This window comes from Tamandua tetradactyla, chromosome 14 (assembly GCF_023851605.1).
Source record: "Tamandua tetradactyla isolate mTamTet1 chromosome 14, mTamTet1.pri, whole genome shotgun sequence".
Lineage (NCBI taxonomy): Eukaryota > Metazoa > Chordata > Mammalia > Pilosa > Myrmecophagidae > Tamandua > Tamandua tetradactyla.
Window position 1 is genome coordinate 79,886,022 of NC_135340.1, and position 21,682 is coordinate 79,907,703.

The 21,682-nt window shown below is 39.1% G+C and overlaps 1 protein-coding gene across 2 annotated transcripts in view; it reads left to right on the forward strand.

The window, feature by feature from the left end:
- USP3 (ubiquitin specific peptidase 3) overlaps nucleotides 1-21,682 on the forward strand; it is a 144,989-nt gene that overhangs the window by 62,771 nt on the left and 60,536 nt on the right. For both annotated transcript variants that reach the window (XM_077128161.1, XM_077128160.1), the window contains 4 exons: nucleotides 15,040-15,123; nucleotides 18,013-18,094; nucleotides 19,284-19,366; nucleotides 20,723-20,836. In XM_077128161.1, the coding sequence (XP_076984276.1) occupies nucleotides 15,040-15,123; nucleotides 18,013-18,094; nucleotides 19,284-19,366; nucleotides 20,723-20,836 (363 nt within the window). The remainder of the gene's footprint in view (nucleotides 1-15,039; nucleotides 15,124-18,012; nucleotides 18,095-19,283; nucleotides 19,367-20,722; nucleotides 20,837-21,682) is intronic.

The window sequence follows — 21,682 nt, forward strand, 5'->3', positions numbered from 1 at the left end:
TGGCCATTTGTATTTCCTCTTCTGAAAGGTGTCTGTTCAAGTCTTTTTCCCATTTTGTAATTGGATTGGCTGTCTTTTTGTTGTTGAGATGAACAATCTCTTTATAAATTCTGGATACTAGGCCTTTATCTGATATATCATTGCCAAATGTTGCCTCCCATTGTGTAGGCTGTCTTTCTACTTTCTTGATGAAGTTCTTTGATGCACAGAAGTGTTTAATTTTGAGGAGCTCCCATTTATTTATTTCCTTCTTCAGTGCTCTTGCTTTAGGTTTAAGGTCCATAAAACTGCCTCCAATTGTAAGTTTCATAAGATATCTCCCTACATTTTCCTCTAACTTTTAGGGTCTTAGACCTAATGTTTAGATCTTTGATCCATTTTGAATTAACTTTTGTATAGGGTGTGAGATACGGGTCCTCTTTCATTCTTTTGCATATGGATATCCAGTTCTCTAGGCACCATTTATTGAAGAGACTGTTCTGTCCCAGGTGAGTTGGCTTGACTGCCCTATCAAAGATCAAATGTCCACAAATGAGAAGGTCTATATCTGAGCACTCTATTCGATTCCATTGGTCGATATATCTATCTTTATGCCAGTACCATGCTGTTTTGACCACTGTGGCTTCATAATATGCCTTAAAGTCCAGCAGCGTGAGACCTCCACCTTCGTTTTTTTTCCTCAAGATACTTTTAGTAATTCGGGGCACCCTGCCCTTCCAGATAAATTTGCTTATTGGTTTTTCTATTTCTGAAAAATAAGTGGTTGGGATTTTGATTGGTATTGCGTTGAATCTGTAAATCAATTTAGGTAGGATTGACATCTTAACTATATTTAGTCTTCCAATCCATGAACACGGTATGCCCTTCCATCTGTTTAGTCTTCTGTGATTTATTTTAACAGTTCTTTGTAGTTTTCTTTGTATAGGGCTTTTCTCTCTTTAGTTAAATTTATTCCTAAGTATTTTATTCTTTTAGTTGCAATTGTAAATGGAATTCGTCTCTTGATTTCCCCCTCAGCTTGTTCATTGTTAGTGTATAGAAATACTACAGATTTTTGAATGTTAATCTTGTAACCTGCTACTTTGCTGTACTCATTTATTAGCTCTAGTAGTTTTGCTGTGGATTTTTTAGGGTTTTCGACATATAGTATCATATCATCTGCAAACAGTGATAGTTTTACTTCTTCCTTTCCAATTTCGATGCCTTGTATTTCTTTTTCTTGTCTAATTGCTCTGGCTAGACCCTCCAACATGGTGTTGAATAACAGTGGTGATAATGGACATCCTTGTCTTGTTCCTGATCTTAGAGGGAAAGTTTTCAATTTTTCCCCATTGAGGATGATATTAGCTGTGGGTTTTTCATATATTCCCTCTATCATTTTAAGGAGGTTCCCTTGTATTCCTATCCTTTGAAGTGTTTTCAACAGGAAAGGATGTTGAATCTTGTCAAATGCCTTCTCTGCATCAATTGAGATGGTCATGTGATTTTTCTGCTTTGATTTGTTGATATGGTGTATTACATTAATTGATTTTCTTATGTTGAACCATCCTTGCATACCTGGGATGAATCCTACTTGGTCATGATGTATAATTCTTTTAATGTGTTGCTGGATTCGATTTGCTAGAATTTTGTTGAGGATTTTTGCATCTATATTCATTAGAGAGATTGGTCTGTAGTTTTCTTTTTTTGTAATATCTTTTCCTGGTTTTGGTATGAGGATGATGTTGGCTTCATAGAATGAATTAGGTAGCTTTCCCTCCACTTCAATTTTTTTGAAGAGTTTGAGGAGAGTTGGTACTAATTCTTTCTGGAATGTTTGGTAGAATTCACATGTGCAGCCATCTGGTCCTGGACTTTTCTTTTTAGGAAGCTTTTGAATGACTGATTCAATTTCTTTACTTGTGATTGGTTTGTTGAGGTCGTCTATTTCTTCTTGAGTCAAAGTTGGTTGTTCATGTCTTTCCAGGAACCCGTCCATTTCATCTAAATTGTTGTATTTATTAGCGTAAAGTTGTTCATAGTATCCTGTTATTACCTCCTTTATTTCTGTGAGGTCAGTGGTTATGTCTCCTCTTCCATTTCTGATCTTATTTATTTGTGTCCTCTCTCTTCTTCTTTTTGTCAATCTTGCTAAGGGCCCATCAATCTTGTTGATTTTCTCATAGAACCAACTTCTGGTCTTATTGATTTTCTCTGTTGTTTTCATGTTCTCAATTTCATTTATTTCTGCTCTAATCTTTGTTATTTCTTTCCTTTTGCTTGCTTTGGGGTTAGTTTGCTGTTCTTTCTCCAGTTCTTCCAAGTGGACAGTTAATTTCCGAATTTTTGCCCTTTCTTCTTTTTTGATATAGGCATTTAGGGCAATAAATTTCGCTCTTAGCACTGCCTTTGCTGCATCCCATAGGTTTTGATATGTTGTGTTTTCATTTTCATTCGCCTCGAGATATTTACTAATTTCTCTTGTAATTTCTTCCTTGACCCACTCGTTGTTTAAGAGTGTGTTGTTGAGCCTCCACGTATTTGTGAATTTTCTGGCACTCTGCCTATTATTGATTTCCAACTTCATTCCTTTATGATCTGAGAAAGTGTTGTGTATGATTTCAATCTTTTTAAATTTGTTGAGACTTGCTTTGTGACCCAGCATATGGTCTATCTTTGAGAATGATCCATGAGCACTTGAGAAAAAGGTGTATCCTGCTGTTGTGGGGTGTAATGTCCTATAAATGTCTGTTAAGTCTAGCTCATTTATTGTAATATTCAAATTCTCTGTTTCTTTATTGATCTTCTGTCTAGATGTTCTGTCCATTGATGAGAGTGGGGAATTGAAGTCTCCAACTATTATGGTATATGTGTCTATTTCCCTTTTCAGTATTTGTAGTATATTCCTCACGTATTTTGGGGCATTCTGGTTCGGTGCGTAAATATTTATGATTGTTATGTCTTCTTGTTTAATTGTTCCTTTTATTAGTAGATAGTGTCCTTCTTTGTCTCTTTTAACTGTTTTACATTTGAAGTCTAATTTGTTGGATATTAGTATAGCTACTCCTGCCCTTTTCTGGTTGTTATTTGCATGAAATATCTTTTCGCAACCTTTCACTTTCAGCCTATGTTTATCTTTGGATCTAAGATGTGTTTCCTGTAGACAGCATATAGAAGGATCCTGTTTTGTAATCCATTCTGCCAGTCTATGTCTTTTGATTGGGGAATGCAGTCCATTAACATTTAGTGTTATTACTGTTTGGTAATACTTTCCTCTACCATTTTGCCTTTTATATTATATATATCATATCTAATTTTTCTTCTTTCTACACTCTTCTCCACACCTCTCTCTTCTGTCTTTTTGTATCTGACTCTCGTGCTCCCTTTAGTATTTCTTGCAGAGCTGGTCTCTTGGTCACAAATTCTCTCAGTGACTTTTTGTCTGAAAGTGTTTTAATTTCTCCCTCATTTTTGAAGGACAATTTTGCTGGATATAGAAGTCTCGGTTGGCAGTTTTTCTCTTTTAGTAATTTAAATATATCATCCCATTGTCTTCTTGCTTCCATGGTTTCGGCCAAGCAATCTACACATAGTCTTATTGGGTTTCCCTTGTATGTGATGGATTGCTTTTCTCTTGCTGCTTTCAAGATCCTCTCTTTCTCTTTGACCTCTGTCATTCTAACTAGTAAGTGTCTTGGAGAACGCCTATTTTGATCTATTCTCTTTGAGGTGCGCTGCACTTCTTGGATCTTAATTTTAGGTCTTTCATAAGAGTTGGGAAATTTTCAGTGATAATTTCTTCCATTAGTTTTTCTCCTCCTTTTCCCTTCTCTTCTCCTTCTGGGACACCCACAACACGTATATTTGTGCGCTTCATATTATCATTCAATCCCCTGAGCCCCTGCTCAAATTTTTCCATTCTTTTCCCTATAGTTTCTGTTTGTTTTTGGATTTCAGATGTTCCATCCTCCAGTTCACTAATTCTAACCTCTGTCTCTTGAAATCTACCATTGTAGGTTTCCATTGTTTTTTCATCTCTTCTACTGTATTTTTCATTCCCATCAGTTCTGTGATTTGTTTTTTCAGACTTTCCATTTCTTCTTTTTGTTCATCCCATGCCTTCCTCATGTCCTCCCTCAATTTATTGATTTGGTTTTTGAAGAAGTTTTCCATTTCTGTTCATATATTCAGAATTAGTTGTCTCAGCTCTTGTATCTCATTTGAACTACTGGTTTGTTCCTTTGACTGGGCCATAGCTTCAGTTTTCCTGGTGTGATTTGTTATTTTTTGCTGGCGTCTGGACATTTAATCAGATTTCCCTGAGTGTGAGACCCAGCAGGTTGAAAGACTTTCCTTTGAAGTCTCTGGGCTCTGTTTTTCTTATCCTGCCCAGTATGTGGCGCTTGTCTGTCTGTGGGTCCCACCAGCAAAAGATGTTGTGTCTCCTTTAACTTTGAAAGGCTCTCCCTGTGTGCGTGGTGGAGACAGAGGAAAGGTTGTAGGCTGGTTTTAATGGCTTCAAATTGCAAAGTCCTGGGATCTGAATTCCCCGAGACAGGGACTCCACCTGAGTTGCGTTTCACCCCTCCCGTGGGAAAGGTTCATGTTGTAGAGAGCCCTGAAAGCAGCCTGTTTCTGTGTTTGGGGCAGTTGCACCTTGTGTAATCCCGGCGCTGAGCCCAGAGGCAACCGAGCCTCTGTAGAAACAGCCGCAGAAGGCTCTGTTTCATCCCCTTTCCTCTTTTTCAGTTAGCCCAATAGGCGACTTCTGCCTTAATCAGTTTCGTCTGAGCTGGGGGCCTACTTCTAGTAGTCAGAATTTGTTCATTAACGCCACTATTGGCGTTTGGTTGGGCTCAGTCCCTGCTACTGTTTGGAGACTCTTTCCTTTCCCTCCGGGTAGCCGCCTGTAGGGGAGGGGCATCGGTCGCTGGCTGCGGCTTGGGAAACTCGCAATCCAAGACTCGCCACTGGACCGGGAAGCCACCTGTGGGGGAGGGGCACCGGTTGCCGCGGCCTGGGAAACTCGCCGATCCGAGGCTCGTAGCCGGTCAGGGAAGCCGCCCGCAAGGGAGGGGTGTCAGCCGCCGTCCGCCGCGGTTTGGGAAACTCGCCTCTCAGAGACTCCCAGCCCGTCCCGGAAGGAGGAAGGGAGGGGCGCTGGCCGCCAGCCGCCGCGGCCCGGGGAAGCACATGCCACTCGGGGAGCTCACCGCAGCGGATTCTTGCAGCTGGACCAGCCAGTCCAGACTGGGGTACACTGTGTGTCTGATCCCTGCCGTGGCCCCGGGAGCTGTTCTACACTGTTTCTGGTTATTTAGTAGTTGTTCTGGGGGAGGAACTAAGACACGCGCACCTTACTAAGCCGCCATCTTGGCCCCCTAATTGCCATCTGTCTACTTTTGAAACTCTCTAGGGAATTTTTCATTTCAATTTTTGTAGTATTCAACTCTGATAGTTCCTTTTAAATTTGAGATTCTCATATTATTCACTCATTGTTTTCCTGAAATCATTTATTTCTTTTTCTGTTTTCCTTCATTTCCTTGAGCATATTCAGGATAATTTTTAATAGTCTTTTTCCAGTACATCTGAAGTCTGATCTTCTTTATTGGTCTTTTCTGTATTTTAATCTTGTAACTTTGGATGGGCTATCATTTCTGGTTTCTTTGTACATTTTAATATTTTAAAGTGTTAACTCTGGAATTTAGTTCCTGAAGTTCTTTGCTCTTCAAGTTTATATCCAGCTAGTGATATGACAGAAATTTCTTGAGTACCAGGAACTAAGAAAAGCAAAGAAGAACAAAAACATTTCTTGCAGTCTTTGCAAAGTGGTTCTACGTTGACTGGTATTCTCCTTCAGAGTTTAGCCTTCTTATCAGGAAGATTGGCCTGAGGCCGGTATGAAGTGCAGGATTCTCTCTTGTCTGTTCTGAGCCTGGGTTCTTGTCCTGTTCTTGTACTTCTTCCAGGCCTTTGGATTCCCCTGTTTACAGAAGTTTTAACGTTGCCCTTGCTCCCTGTGAAACAGACTTCCTCCCCCAGTGGTGATCTGTTATATGACTTAAAGTATGTGATCTTTTGCCCTCAGCCACTTGGACTTAATTGTTTCTTATACTGCTTTAACTCTTCAGCAAGCTGCTTCTGCTTGAAGGGCAAGTTCTGGGAGAGCAAGCCTGAGAGGAATTTCCTAGTTCAGTCTTTCGTGCTGCCACCCAGTATATTGGCAGGAACATACATGTACTTCGTTATGTGCATAAGGGTTACTCAATGAGGGACCAATAATTAGAAACGAAGGGTGACAGTACACTGCAGTGGAAGAAGTTTGTGAAGGAGCTACCAAAGGGTACCATGAGCTTCTTCTTCTGCTTTTTTTTTTTTAATTTATTTTTTTTATTAATTTATTTTTTAATTACAAGAAAGAAACACAAGCATTCTTAACATATGCTCATTCCATTCTACATATATAATCAGTAATTCACAATATCATCACATAGTTGCATATTCATCATCATGATTATTTCTTAGAACATTTGCATCAATTCAGAAAAAGAAATAAAAAGACAACAGAAAAATAAAAAGAAAACAAAGAAAAAAAATTATACATACCATTGAAAGGTTTAGGAGCAAAAGGGTGAGAAAGAAGAAAAGTAGACCAGGAAATTTAAAGTGTGTGGGGGGGGTATTTCTGCACTCCCGGGCAGAGCTCACCAAACCCAAGATGGAGGGAGGTGAGTGAGCATGCGGGCTTCGGCGTGGGCAGCTTTTAAGGATGGAGGTCAGGTGACGTCAGGAAGGGGCAGTTCATTAGTTCCAGAAGTCAGGTTGGAAGGGGTGACACAGCCTCCACAGCTCCAGTTGCAGTGCCTTTCCCCATTCCCCCGACCTAACATTCCAGCCTTTTTGTGATAACAGGGCACCGAGATCTTTCTGGCTATTTCCTGCTGTAATGGGGTGGCGTGGGGTTATAGGCCGGAACAGTCATGGCCAGGGAAGTGGGGAGGCTGGCTGTAGGAATTTGGCGAGGAAGGCAGGTGATGATAATGATGCAGGAGCATCTGGTTGACTGCTACCTGGTATAGCTCCTTCATGCATCCCTGAAGGAAGTTGAGGAGGCAGGGAGCTAGGAGAAAAAAGAGACAGATTAGGATAACTGGTCCTAGTAGCGGGAGGAGCCATGTTGCCAGGGGAGAAGAAAACCAGTTTAAGGCAGAGTTGGTTCCTTGGTTTCTGTAGTAGAGTTCGTCTCTTAGTTTGTTTAGGGTTTGAATATTTTGTTCCACCAGACCTGACTCGTTGACACAATAGCAGCATTCCTCTTGTAGGAATACACACGTTCCTCCTTTTTCAGCTGTCAGCAGGTCTAAGGGCCATCGACTTTGAAGAGTTAGCTGGGCTAGTGTGATGAGTTGGCGATGTAGAGAGGAGAGGGATTCTGACGTTGATTCCAGGGCTACCTGTAGTCGAGTCTCAAAGTTTTGAGAGGTTAAATACCATGTCCCAGTGTCCCTCCTGCTGCAGCTGAGGCTGCAACTGAAGCAGTTAGGCTGATGCCTACCAGGATAGTAAGAAAGGCAGCCGTTTTTGAGTGAGGAGAGGGCAGTAGCCAAGTTAGTTCAGACTCCCCATAGAGGGTCAATTGAGGAACAACAGTTACCAGGAAGCATGGTCCTGGGGCAGTGGAGTTAAGGCACTTGGTAAGAGTTCCATTACACCAGAAATATTGTTCTTTAGGGGCATGGGTGGTGCTGTGGATAGTGACGTTAGTTTGGCACTTGCTATGAAGTTTTGTTTGAGGGTTTTTTTATCCAGTGTAGTGAGGCTCTTAATTTGGCAAGAAGATCTTGCCCCATTAGCGGGCTGGGGCAAGAAGGCATTACTAAGAAAGAATGTATAATGGGGTACCCTTCTATTAAACATGTAAGCGGTCCAGTAGTTAAGGGGCGTGAAGGACGACAATCTATGCCCATAACCATGACCTGGGAAGGAAGGAGTTGACCTGAGTAAGAGGGGAGGATGGAAAAGGTAACCCCTGTGTCCACTAAAATGGAGGTGGACTTACCTGCTACGTTGATTGCTAACCTGGGCTCGACGAGGGTGATTGGGGTCGCGGGTGTCGTCAGTCGTCGGTGGCCAGGCCCAGGACTGCTAGCGGTGGGTTAGGGGTTGGAAGGACGGCCCCTCCATGGCCAGGCGCCGAGGGGCAGTCACTTTTCCAATGTCCCTTTGTACCACAGAGAGGGCACGGTCCCTTGGGCCGTCGAGGATTGGGGCACTGACAGGACCAGTGTCCTTCAAGGCCACATTTGAAGCACTTTCCTGGTGGTGGATTAGTCGTAGCCGGCTTCTTCTCCATTGCAGTGGGCCACAGAGCCGCAATCAGGGATTGGGTTTATAAATTCACATTTTAGCAGTCCCAGGATTCCTTTTCTGCCCTCTCTAGTTCATCACAAATATTAAAAAGTTTAAAGGCCGTGTTTACCAGGTCACGGATAGGGGCCTGAGGACCATCCTCAAGTTTTCTAAGTTTATGCCTTGTGATCTGGAGCCAATTGGGATATAAAGTGTGTGACTAAAACAGTTTTACCAGCCTCCGAGTTGGGGTCTAGGTGGGTGTATTGGGAGAGGGCTTCTGTGAGCCGGTATAGAAAAGTGGCCGGGTTTTCATCAGGACCCTGGGTAATTTCCCCTAGCTTATGGAAATTTACTACTTTATGTGAAACTTTCTGCATGCTGGCTATGAGGCATGTAAGCATTTTGTCCTGTCTAGTCCACCCGTTCCTCCCTGCTGGAGTATCAACCTGATAGTCCCACCCGGGCTCTTGGCCTGGCACTGCCTCGGCCCCTGCCAGCAAGGTGTGGTCGGTTATATGCACCTGGTTAGCATGAGCCCTGGCTGCATTGAAAATGCGCTCCATTTCATCTGTAGTTAGATTACATGAGCAGATTACATGAAGGTTATGCCAGGTTAAATCATAGACATTAGCTAGATATTGAAATTCCTTAGTATGGGCGGTCAGGTCGCTGGAGAATGAACCTAGTCGTTTCTCAATATTAGAGAGGTCAGCTAGGGAGAAAGGGATATGTACTTGAACTCCCCCCTCAGGTCCCGCCACTTCCCGTAGTGGACAGTAAAGAGTCCTTTGAGCGGGTATGAGAGCTTATAGGTGAGGAGGGCAAGGCTGTTGAGGACAGTGGGGCGCTGGATGGAGATGGAAGGGGAGGATAAGATGGCGGCTGGAGCCACACTGGTAGAGAAGGAGGAAGAGAAAGGCAAGATGGCGGCGGGAGTGCCCCCGGCACGGAAGGAGAGAGAGGAGGGCAAGATGGCGGCTGGGACATCACCAGAACAGAAGGAGGAAAAGAAGGAGAAGATGGCGACTGAGATGTCACCGAAGCAGAAGGGGGGAGGGAAAGGCATGATGGCGACTGGAGTGCCGCTGGAGGGAGGAGAGGGGAGAGCAAGAGAGAGGAGGATACAAAGGGAGGGGCAGGAGCGCAGAAGGAAAAAAGCCTAGACATAAGGAATTTCGGCCCATTTGTCGTTCCTCTGGCAAAAGTTGCAGAGGTTCATGAGGATATTAAAATGGAAAGTCCCATCCTTAGGCCCATGCGAGAGCACCTGCTGCCCATACTGCCGGGTCTCAAAGGAGAAAGGACTGGCCCAGGGGGTGTCGGCGTCCTAACGCCCCGAGAGAGTCCTCTGAGCCCTTAAGAGCAGGGGCTCGTCTCCCCAGGGGGTGTCTCAGCCTGGTTTGAGGCCCTTTCAGGTCCTGGACCTGAATTTGGGAGGGAAACGAGAAGCGGGGTGTCCGCACAGCTTTTTGAGTCCCCCAAAAAAGGGTGTGAGGCTTGCAGGCGTCCCCGTTCACCTCAGCCCTGGGAAGAAAACCTGATGTGAATTCACGATTTTCGGTGAGTAATTAACGGACAGGCTCTCGGAACAGTGAGACCCGACAGCAGGGCGAGGAGGGAAGGGACTTACCCAATCTGTGGTGGATGCAGCGGTGGCCGAAGGATCCCTTGTCGCTGGCTACGTGGAGGAAGGAGGAGAGAGGAGTCCGGGGCGCCCTTGGCCAGGTAGGTGGCACCCGCACTCCTCTCCCGGGTTTCCAGCACCAGATGGAAGGTTTAGGATGCAAAAGGGTGAGAAAGGAGAAAAGTAGACCAGGAAATTTAAAGTGGGGGTGGGCGGTGTGTGTATTTCTGCGCTCCCGGGCAGAACTCACCAAACCCAAGATGGAGGGAGGTGAGTGCGCACGCGGGCTTTGGCGTGGGCAGCTTTTAAGGATCGAGGTCAGGTGATGTTGGGAAGGGGCAGTTCATTAGTTCCAGAAGTCAGGTTGGGAGGGGTGACACAGCCTCCACAGCTCCAGTTGCAGTGCCTTTCCCCATTCCCCCGACCTAACAACCGTACCCCTTACACCTCCCTTTGTTTGATCACCGGCATTTCAAACTAAATTTATTTTAACATTTGCTCCCCCTATTATTTATTTGTGTTCCATATGTTCCAACTTGTCTGTTGACAAAGTAGGTAAAAGGAGCATCATACACAAGGTTTTCACAATCACACAGTCACATTGTGAAAGCTATATCATTATTCACTCATCATCAAGAAACATGGCTACTGGAACACAGGTCTACATTTTCAGGCAGTTCCCTCTATGCTCTCTATTACATCTTGAATAACAAGGGGATATCTAATGCATAAGAATAACCTCCAGGATAACCTCTCGACTCTGTTTGGGATCTCTCAGCCATTGATGCTTTGTCTCATTTCACTCTTCCCCCTTTTGGTTAAGAAGGTTTTCTCAATCCCTTGATGCTGGGTCTCAGCTCATTCTAGAGTTTTTCTCAATCCCTTGATGCTGAGTCTCAACTCATTCTAGGATCTCTGTCCCACGTTACCAGGAAGGTCCACACCCCTGGGAGTGATGTCCCACATAGACAGGGGGAGGGTGGTAAGTTTGTTTGTTGTGTTGGCTGGAGAGGGAGGCCACATCTGAGCAACAAAAGAGGCTCTCTTGGGGGTGACTCTTAGGCCTAATTTTAAGTAGGCTTGACCTGTCCTTTGTGGGATTAAGTTTCATATGAACAAACCCCAAGACTGGGGGCTCAGCCTATAGCTTTGGTTGTCCACACTGCTTGCGTCTTCTACTGCTTTTAGAGCTGTATTTTCTTGATTCCACTCTTACCTAGTTACTGCAACCCTTTAAGTGTTTAACATAGTTTTAAGGGAGATGATTCTTCCAATTTTTGCAGTTGTTCAAAGATTCTGTGGAGTACAGCAACCTGGAAACTCTTATGCTGCCATCTTTGTTGACTGAAAGTCTTACCTTGTCTTTGTATAGAATATTTCCTCATCTATCTAACAAACATCTGTAATATGTTCTATAATATGATTTAATACTATTTTTCTCTTTAATACTTAATGCAAATATTCTTAAACAGTACTTTTTTCCTACTAAATTCAGAAATGAACCTTTCTCCTACTAGAATTAGAAGTAAAGCTCATCTTTACTTGAATAATCACCTAAAATTAGAAAATGAAAGCTTGCTTTAGTAGAAATTTCATGGTCTAAAAGTTAGTGATAGCATGTATGTAGTTCCTGATTTGTATTTGTTTGATACTTCAAGTCCTATGTATATGAAGAGATGCTGAACTATGCATTTCCTCTTCTGGTAAAGCACTAATCAGTTATCGATACTCTGCCCAGCCTTCTCCAATCACAGTTTCTTAGTACCAGGAACATATAAAGAGGAAATGGGGGAGTTAACTTTGTATAGTATTATTTTGGCTACATTTTGGGAAATAGGCTTATTTTCACCTAGAATATTTAATTATCACTGATAACTTTTCAAAATAGGAAATGCATTCCAAGTTTCAGAGAACCAATCTACAACCTTTTGAAACACAATCTGTAAGCTATGTACTTTTTAATGTAATTCTTAAAATTTCTTATTCTGATGTATTTTCTTAAAGGGAAAGTTAAGAGGACTGTTTTAGTGTGCTGATCCTCCAGAATACAGTATACCAGAAATGTGTTGACTTTTATAAAAAGGATTTATTAAGTTACAAGTTTATAGTTCTAGGGCCATAAAAATGTCCAAACTAAAGTATTCAGGAACAGATATCTTGACTTTGAAGAAAAGGCCGATGGTGTTCAGGTTTTCTCTCTCTCATGGATGACTGCTGGCTTCCTCTCCTGGCCTCTAGTTTCAAGTGGCTTCCCGGGGCGGGGGGTGGGGGGAGGGCATTTTCTTTCTGTATCTCCAAATATCTCTGTCTGTGTTGGCTCTGAAGCTTTTTCCGAAATGGTTCCCTCTTAAAGGACTCCAGTAAGTGGATTAAGACCCACCGTGAATAGGTACAGATATATCTTTATGCGAACCACCTAATCAGAAGGTCTCACCCACAGTTGGGTGGGTCATGTCTTCATGGAAACAACCTAAATAATAGGTCTGCTCCCACAAGATTGGATTATGAAAGAGATCGTGTCTTTTCTGGGTACATAACAGCTTCAAACCAGCACAAGGAGCGACTAACTTTTTTAAGAGGTGTTAGAAGTAACATTATTAGAGCCTAAATAAAATTTTGACCAAATAGCTTCAAAAAATTTGTTGTAAACTGGGAAGAGATTTTTATAACTTAAATCTTTCTGTTTTTCATGGGACTTTTTATAAAATGCCAGTATTAGTGGGATAATTTCCAGTGTGAAAGCAGCTAAAGGCTCACGCAGTCAGGCAACATCTAAGTTCTCATTTATTTCATAACTTCGCCACTTATTTTCTTTTGGCCGCTGGGACAGGGAGGAAGAAGAAATCAAAACGGGATATGCAGACAGCTAGGTTTGCCAGATAGAATTATGCTCTGATGCAGCTCATGATATACAAAGGAAGGAAACTTAACATTTGTTGAGCTTCTTTCACAAGACAGGCACTCTTAGAAGTTTTGAGCTGTGGATGCTGGTGCTTTTCTAACCACCCCCCTCCCCTCCAAATTAACGTTTGTATAGTGTGGTAAATTTAGACAATATAAAAGTTATATCCTAAAAAAATGTTATATCCTAAAAAATAAGTATCCATCTTTGAGAGCCTAGAATTGGAAACCATGGTCAGACTTTGTCCATTTCATATTTTGATAAATAGTACTAAATTGCCTTGCAAAAACCTTCTGCCACTTTACACTTCATGAATAGTGATGAGATTCTCTTTACTTGTAGATAAGAAGGACTTTTATTTTTGCTGATATTCTTAGTCTTAATTATGTGCACTATTGTTTAAATGCCTTAAAATATATATTTTTTAAATTCAGATGATTCAATGAGAAGTCTAGAGGGAAAGCCTCATTACCTAGTCTCTCAAAATCCCATTCTTAACAAAGTTCTTTTAACTACATGGCAGGCAGGCATACCAATAAAGAATATATTATCATGTCAACATGTAATCAATATAAAAACTTATTAGAGGTAATTTGCATTCTTTTTTTCATATGAAGTCTTCAACATCCAAATCCCTTTCTAACACATCACAATTCAGATGCTAAATTTTCATCAGAAATATTTGATCTGTATTTAAGTTGTAAAATTATAGTTAAAAAGTAGATTCACACTTTTCCAAACATTATTAAAAGCTTTCCAATAAAAATCTGGTAACAAAAAACTGTCCCTTTTTCTTTAATATTTCCGTCTATATTGACCAAACTGACTCATTTTTTTAGAATAACTGATTTGACTCTGAAGCAACAGCATCTGAGTTTCAAAACTATGTTTCTCCAAATTAAAGTCACTAACTCTTAGAATCACTCAGTATTAACATTGAATTCTCCTACCATTGCTGGTACTTAGTTCTAGAGAAACAGGTAGTAAAAGGTTGCTTTGGTGTTTGTGGAAATGTTAGGGATTGATCCTGAAAACATGAAGAATATGTTAGAGAAATGTTAAAGGCATAAGTGGTCAATTAATTGGGAGGGAGTGTTAAATAACATTTTAGTTAAAGATTTTTGAAAAGCATTCATTTAACATTTTAACTTTTCTGGATAAAAGACACAAGCCATTCTTGTGTGTATAATTTTATTTTAAAAATCACTTTCCCTCTTACCATTTTTTAAAGACTTATTTTAGATATGTAAGAAATGTTTTTGAATTCTGCTAGAGATGACCTAATTTTACTAATTGCTATCCTTTCGAAGTTTTGTTTGCTCAGACCAGCAGTGTTATTATTATTATTCTGCAGTAGTTGTAATAAGTGGCTTTACACAAAGCTGCATATTCAAAAGAATGTCTTGGTGCCAGTTCCTAAGTTGTTTTTGTGAAAATTGGCCTCATCCCAGGAAAAATTGAGCGCCAGTGCACAAATTGAAGTTTATTGTGATTCCTTATGTTATTTGCTTATTGACTTGCTAAAATACACATGCACACCATATCAAAATTTTTTAAAGCTTTAAACATCTTTCTTCAAGACAGTTGTCAGTTTCCTAAATGATGTGGCCACAATTTGTATATGTTTGTTTTCTAGCATCTCAAAATGAAAACATTATCTGAATTAGATTTGATTAAATTATGCTTAAATGTAGAGCTTTATTTGTAGTTTTTTTAAATTCAAATATCCCAACAGATTAATTACCCTGTCCCTGTTTTTCACTTCGATCTCTTCTCCTTCTAAATTTCCCATTAATTTTTGTTGAGAATTACAGCCTTAGAGCTTTAGGTTTAATACTATGTGAATAGAATTGGTGCTTTTTATTTCATTTTCCGTTTATTATGTACCACTTGAAAAGCATTAGAAATATATGTTATCATCTTCCTTCATTTTAGAAGTAAGAATTGAAGATATTTTGAATAAAAATGTGGAAAGAAGCTAGTATTCATTGCCTACATGGCTTTTTAAGAAAGCTCTTAATAAACATTCCATTGTGGATTCTAAGTCTTTTTTAAACTTCTACCAATACTAGCTGCCTGCAAAGCCCTGTGATCATTTTGGCAGTTGCTGGGCCTTTTAGTGATTTCATTACTGTGGTTTCCTTAAGCTCTTTACACACATTGATTAATATTTTCCTTGCAGTTATCGCTGTGATGATTTTGTGGTTAATGATACCAAGCTGGGACTGGTACAGAAAGTCAGAGAACACTTACAGAACTTGGAGAAGTAAGTAATCAACCTTGGGAAAGAGAAGGAATGGGTTGGTGTGAAGGGGTCTTTTAAAATTTTTGCATGGATTTTTGTTTATGATATCCATACCTTTATCATGCTTTTAATATGATTGAAATGTTGATAAACTTGGAGTTTGGATATTTGAAACTATATTCACAGTTAGTGGTCATACTCTGCATTTGTTACATTTAATATCTGTCAAGGAAAGGGTAGAAAATGGTTTAAAATCACTATAAACTTTTGGTGTTAGAAAATCCCTTTAAAATGTATCAGAAGGTCTGTTTAGAAACATAAAGATTAATGTATTATTTTTAAGAGAAATTAAGTTTCATTATTATCCTCTTTGTATCTGCATGATAGTGCAGGATCCAGTTTTTTCTTGCCAGTGTATTCCTTGAAGTTACAAGAAGCTGTAAAATGCCTTGTCATCATAAAGAAATTATTTATGTGAATGGTGGACTCTATGTACCCCAAATCACCAGATCATCTCATTTATTTTGGCAGTTGATGTATAAAAGCCATTGTGAGTACATGCCAAAACCATGGGTCCCTTCACAAACTTAAAGGTAAAGCTAATAGAATAGTTTAAAATTGTAAATGGAGAAGAAAAACATAAAGCCAACTTGTTCAAATGAAATACTGTATAGTTGTAGTTAACCAGTCTTTATGCATGTCTTATTAACTAAATAGCTGATGAGGGAAGAATTGACTTGTTTTTTTTAACATGGGAAGGCACCCGGAATCAAACCCAGGTCTCTGGCATGGCAGGCAAGAACTCTGCCTGCTGAGCCACCATGACCCTCCCAGAATTGATTTCTTTAAAATCTAAATAATTAAACCATTTTAGGTTTAAGTACTTTTTCGCTTTTTCTTCCAAGTATTTCTTCTCTTCTTTTAATTTGAATTGGGCAGCATGCTTTATCTAGGCTATGAGGCAGGCACAGGTACAATACACAGACCCAAAGTAGTGTGAAGTTGTTCGCAATTTACTCGTGAAGTAGGAGATTCCTGCATTAATTTATATAATATCATCCTTTGGTGTGGTGATGATCTTACTAACTTGTTTGTTATACATCTGGATAGCTACCATCAGGATATTTTTTCTGCTACTTTGTTTTCTATAAGAAAATATTACTATCTCAATTCCAAATAAATTTATCAGAACTAAGTCAACAGGCAAAGAAATAATTCAGAAACCCACATGTGTTTATGCAGTTATCAAATCTTTTATATTTATTGAGCACTTAATTAGATAAAAGATGTCACATACTGCCTTGTCTACATTCTTACTTGGCCCCATTGAGAAATCTACTGTGCAATCTTTTTCTTTGTTGAAAAATATTACAGAAGTTTATTATTTTTTTAATATAGACTCTAATCTACAATGAAAACTGCAGTTTAAGAACTATAGTTATATTTATGCTTTACTTAATTTTAGACTATTTTGCAGAACACTTAGAACAGCACTATCCGATACAACTGTCTGTAGTGATGGAACTGTTTTAAAATCTGTGCTGATTTGGTAGCTACTATATACATGTGGGTATCGAACCCTTGAAAAGTGGCTAGTATAACTAAGGAACTGAATTATTTATTTTATTTAAGTTTAATTAATTAAAATATAAGTAGCCACATTTAGTGAATGGTTCTGATATTAGACTGCATGGCTCCAGAGGATTCTGCCATTTTCAGAAACACTGAAGGTAAAATTGAGTAACTTTTGTTTTTAAAAGTTAAATACTTTATGTAGATTGAATGTGAAAGTTAACTATTAGGTTTTGTCACTAAGTAGTATATACTGGGCATCTGAATCAGCTCCTTCATTTATAGAATATGTGAAGGAATAGCTTTATAATGTAATGTGTGGAACTGGTCTCTTACTAAGGAGTCACCAAAACTCAGAGAGAAACTAATGTTTTCTATGAATATTTTTAAGTTTGAAGCAACTGACTGTCACTAGATCTGATGTTCCAAGAAATTCTATATCTCATGGAAATTCTATATCTTGTGGAAATTCTGGCAAGAAAAATAATTATGTATTTTCTTTGGATTAGCCTGGCACTTTCAATGAGGGGAAATAATTAGCAGACTTAAAATTCTGTGTTGTTTAACTATAGTTTTCATTTCCTTAAGATTAGTTCCCCTAATATATAATAATTTTAAAGTGACTTTTCAAAGACAGAAATTACTTTCTGATAAAATTTAAACAAAGTGTCTCTTTGGTCAAGAAAATTGTTAAATGTTAATTCAGAATTTCGGTGCTAACCAGGATTTTCTTTAGAATATTTATTGTAGCATAGCTGAATCAAATAAACTCATATAATTAGATACTATATACCTATAATTTATTAACCCTCAATTCAGGTTTTATCATAATCTATTAAGACAAATGAGCATAATATTATAACTTTCTCAAAATTAAGAAAGTGTAACATATTATTGGAGACTTATGTAAATCTTGAAATAATTGTATCAGATCAGGATTCACCGTTTTTTGTAAGGAATGAGTCTTCTCATTCTTGAAGCTTCACAGTTGATTAGGCAGATAGAGTGTTGGTGGAGAGGGAGTCTCCTACACTACGTCTATTGGGCCAGATTTGTTGGGAAGAACCTGGTGGTGGCAGCTCCTGGGGACTTCCGCTGCAGCTGCAGGAGTAGTGGACTATTCAGAAAGCGACGGGGATTTCTTAGGGAAGTGGAACTCGGTTACTTCAAATGCTGGTAGGCCATATGGGCCACAAGGGAATCTCTTCATGGCTTAACTAAGCAGCCTAAGCCCTAGATGCTTAGGATACAGCTCAAATTTATTTCTGAACATGCTGAATAGCATGTGTTATGTTACTGTCTTTTTGACCATCTGTTTGTTTGTTTGTGTTTTAATAGCTCAGCTTTCGCAGCTGACAGGCATAGGAAAAGAAAACTTTTGGAAAACTCATCATTAAACAGCAAGTTAGTAAAAGTAAATGTAAGTAATTAAAATTTATTCAAATATAAAAGTTAGGTGAAATCTAGCTACTGCGTTGTTACCACTCTAACAGTTGATATTGCCGCTTACAAACTTTTCTAAATGGATGCCTTGGATTTGTAGTAGTTTACAAAATGTTTGCTACTTGTACTAATGATTCTTGATGTTTCTAAATACCCCAGTGAATGCATCTGTCAGTCCTTCCTTCCATAAAAATCATTACTATACTTCTTTGCCTTAGAAAGCAATTCATTCTTAACAGATACTCATATACCTTTTTACTTCATTTCTGTAGGGTTCCATTGATCCTTCCTTCCTTCCTATAAATGACCCTAAGGCAAATTTTATGGGTCTGGGTTTATTTCTTAGGACTTCATTAATACAATTTCACTATAAAAGAATATATTTCCTCGTTCTGGTAGCATCTATTATAATGGTGTCTGAGCCATAATTTAAAGATTACTGATTATTTTCACATAGACTAGTACTTTTGCACTGTGTATATCCCTTTGCTGTCATGTTAGCTATGTCTGAACATGCTCTTACTTAAAAGTATTACGATTTTTTGGAAGAAAGCACTAAAGTGCTCTCATAGCCATCTGAATTATGGGCATAAATGCTTTGATCAGATTGGTAGATCATCTCCTAAGTGTGGTTGTCATATTGCATTATAGAGCTAATCAGAAAACCAAGCCTTAGTCCTCTAAAAAAGTATAGGTAATATTTCATGATTCATATCCCATTGTTAGGAAAACATGGTATGTATGGCTTAGAATTAAAAGTTTGGGGACAAAAATACTTGGGGGTGTAAATACTCATATTTTTCCATTTCTAATCAATAGAGTGTTATAATGGCAATACATTTTAAATTTTATTTCTTTTAAAGATACTCTTATTTTTTGTATTGTATACCTCTTGGGACTTAACTAATGCAGATTGCCTCATAAGCCTCCATAAGATTACTCCCATTTAGAAGAATCCCAGGATCAGAAACAGCCTTCTAAAAATAATCATACACTTATACAGAGGTGAGAAAAAAAATGTTTGAGATATTCATTGGACAGTAAAGACCAATTCCATGTTAGCTCAGTGCTTGACTTTCAAATATAGGCTATTGCTTTGCTTTGATTTTTGAAACAGTTGACCTTCCGTTGGCAATACTGATAGCCTCTTCTGTACCATTTTACAGGGAAGCACCACTGCCATTTGTGCCACAGGCCTCCGGAATTTGGGGAATACATGTTTCATGAATGCCATCCTTCAGTCGCTCAGGTAACATTACAGCCAGAGCTTAAATATCTAATATTAGTTTCTAGTGGAATGGTTAAGAGAAGGTCTCTGGGTTCAGATTTTGTCTTTTCCACTTACTCTCTTCATGTTCTGGAGCAACCTCACCTCCCGGTGCCCGAGTTTCCTCATCAGTTAAAATGGGCCTGATAGTTCTACCTCATAGAGGTAGAGGAGGATTAATAATATAATTCATATAAAGTGCTTAGAACAGTACTCAGCAGTACAGATTAGCTGTTTTCATTATTATTTCTTATTGTTTCTTGAATAGGCTAGAGTAGAGGTCATTAAATTTTTTCTCTAAAAGGCCAGATAGAGAATACTTTAGTCTTTGTGGGCCACATGCTGTCTCTGACACATATCCTTCACCTTTACTTCTTTTTTTAACAACTTTAAAAAAAATAAATAAATAAACCCATTCTTAGCTCACTGGCCAAACAAAAAGAGCAGGCTGTACAGAAATAGGCTAGAGGCCAGATTTGGCATGAGAACTGTAGTTTGCCGATCCCTGGGGAACAGGGAACCCTTTACAGAGAGCTTTTTCATCATTAGTTGAGTCTTAAATATTGTCATTAGATTTGATGTTTAGAAGATCTTCAGAATAAGAAAAGTAGCAAAAATGAAATAGCCAATAAGGCCAACCTAAGTAATGTATAAAAGATTAATTTGAAAGTTATGTACTTTTGGATTTTAACACAGCATCAAAGGCTAGAATAAATTGTCTTCCCAAGGTCACATTGTTAATTAAATGCACAAACTGTATTTGATCTGTCCTTGATACTATTGCCTCTCAACTTATGTACTCTTGCTCAAAGAAGAAATTCTAGTTATTACTGAATTCTCATTGTACTCAGTATAGTACATCTAAATAATATGGTTGGTCCCATGGGTAGATTTTACTTGAAGAAATTGTTGAATACCTGGAAACAAGTACTATGAAAAGAGACAAATAGTGACAAGCTATGGATGGGGAAAAATTGAGGATTTTTTTGAGTAGAGATTTTGTTTAAGCTCTGTGTTCATCTCCACAAAGTACACTCTGTTTGTCCTGGAGTTAATGAAGAAATCACTGTCAGGGATTGCATTGACTATATATATGTATATATATATATATTATTTTTTTGCATAGGCAGGCACTGGGAATCAAACCCAGGTCCTTGGCTTGGCAGGTGAGAACTCTGCCTGCTGAGCCATGGTGGCCTGCCCTGCAATGAGTATAATTTAAATGAGACATGTGAAAGGTCACTTTTTTCAAAACCCATACATAGATTTCATAGAACTTTCTTTACAGTCCTGTTAAATTCCTTTTTATATAATTTTATTCCTTTTCTTTTAAAATAGTAACATTGAACAGTTTTGCTGTTATTTCAAAGAACTGCCTGCTGTGGAATTAAGAAATGGGAAAACAGCAGGAAGGCGAACATACCACACCAGGAGCCAAGGGGATAACAATGTGTGAGTTACAAGAATGTGTCCTTTCTGGCTTTGAGCTAGAAAACAAATGTTTCTTACTGGTGATGTTCATTGTATTATATGAGCTAATAGGCACAAATAAAATTTTTAAAAAACTCTTCTAAAAATTGTGTTTTAAGTGTCTAGCTGGTAATCTTAGTAATTGTTGAAATTCTCTTTTATACTTTTTTTTTTTTACTGTTACAGGCAGGATAGTTTGGCATTTTTCTTACTGAGTCTTTGCAGATTTGACCATTCTAAAATTGATGACTTCTGTATATGAAATATAATTCTAGGTAGACCAGCGTGAATATCATTGGTCCATGTGAATTGATTTGTCTGTTTTTGGGTAAACCTGTCTGGGATAGTAAAATTAATTTGTAGTCAGAAAAGTAATTATGGGAAAATGCAGCCCATTTTTAGTTGATGTGGAAAGGGAAGAAAAAAAAAAGGACAAGTGAATATTAAGGACCAACTTTGTATTCATATTCAATGCATCCAGGCCCTATACCAGATTCAGATCTACCATATTATCAAGATTGTAAGGGGCACATTTTTTTCATATCTTAACATTACTAGACATGTCTCATAATCTGTATGCATTTAATGGAATGTTTTCCCTGACTATCCAGCTGTACTCTCACACACTCCCCTTCCTACCCGTTCTGGAAAGCTATCTTATAACCTGGCACTGTCCTGCCTAGGTGGCTGAGGGAGAGTGAGACAGACCATGTTGGAACTGCAGGCAACTGAGATAGAACCACCATATACAGGGGTAACTCTAAAGCCAGGCTTTGGGGTAGGATGTAATGACAACCATCATAAGTGTTATTTTTTTAAGTGTAAGTT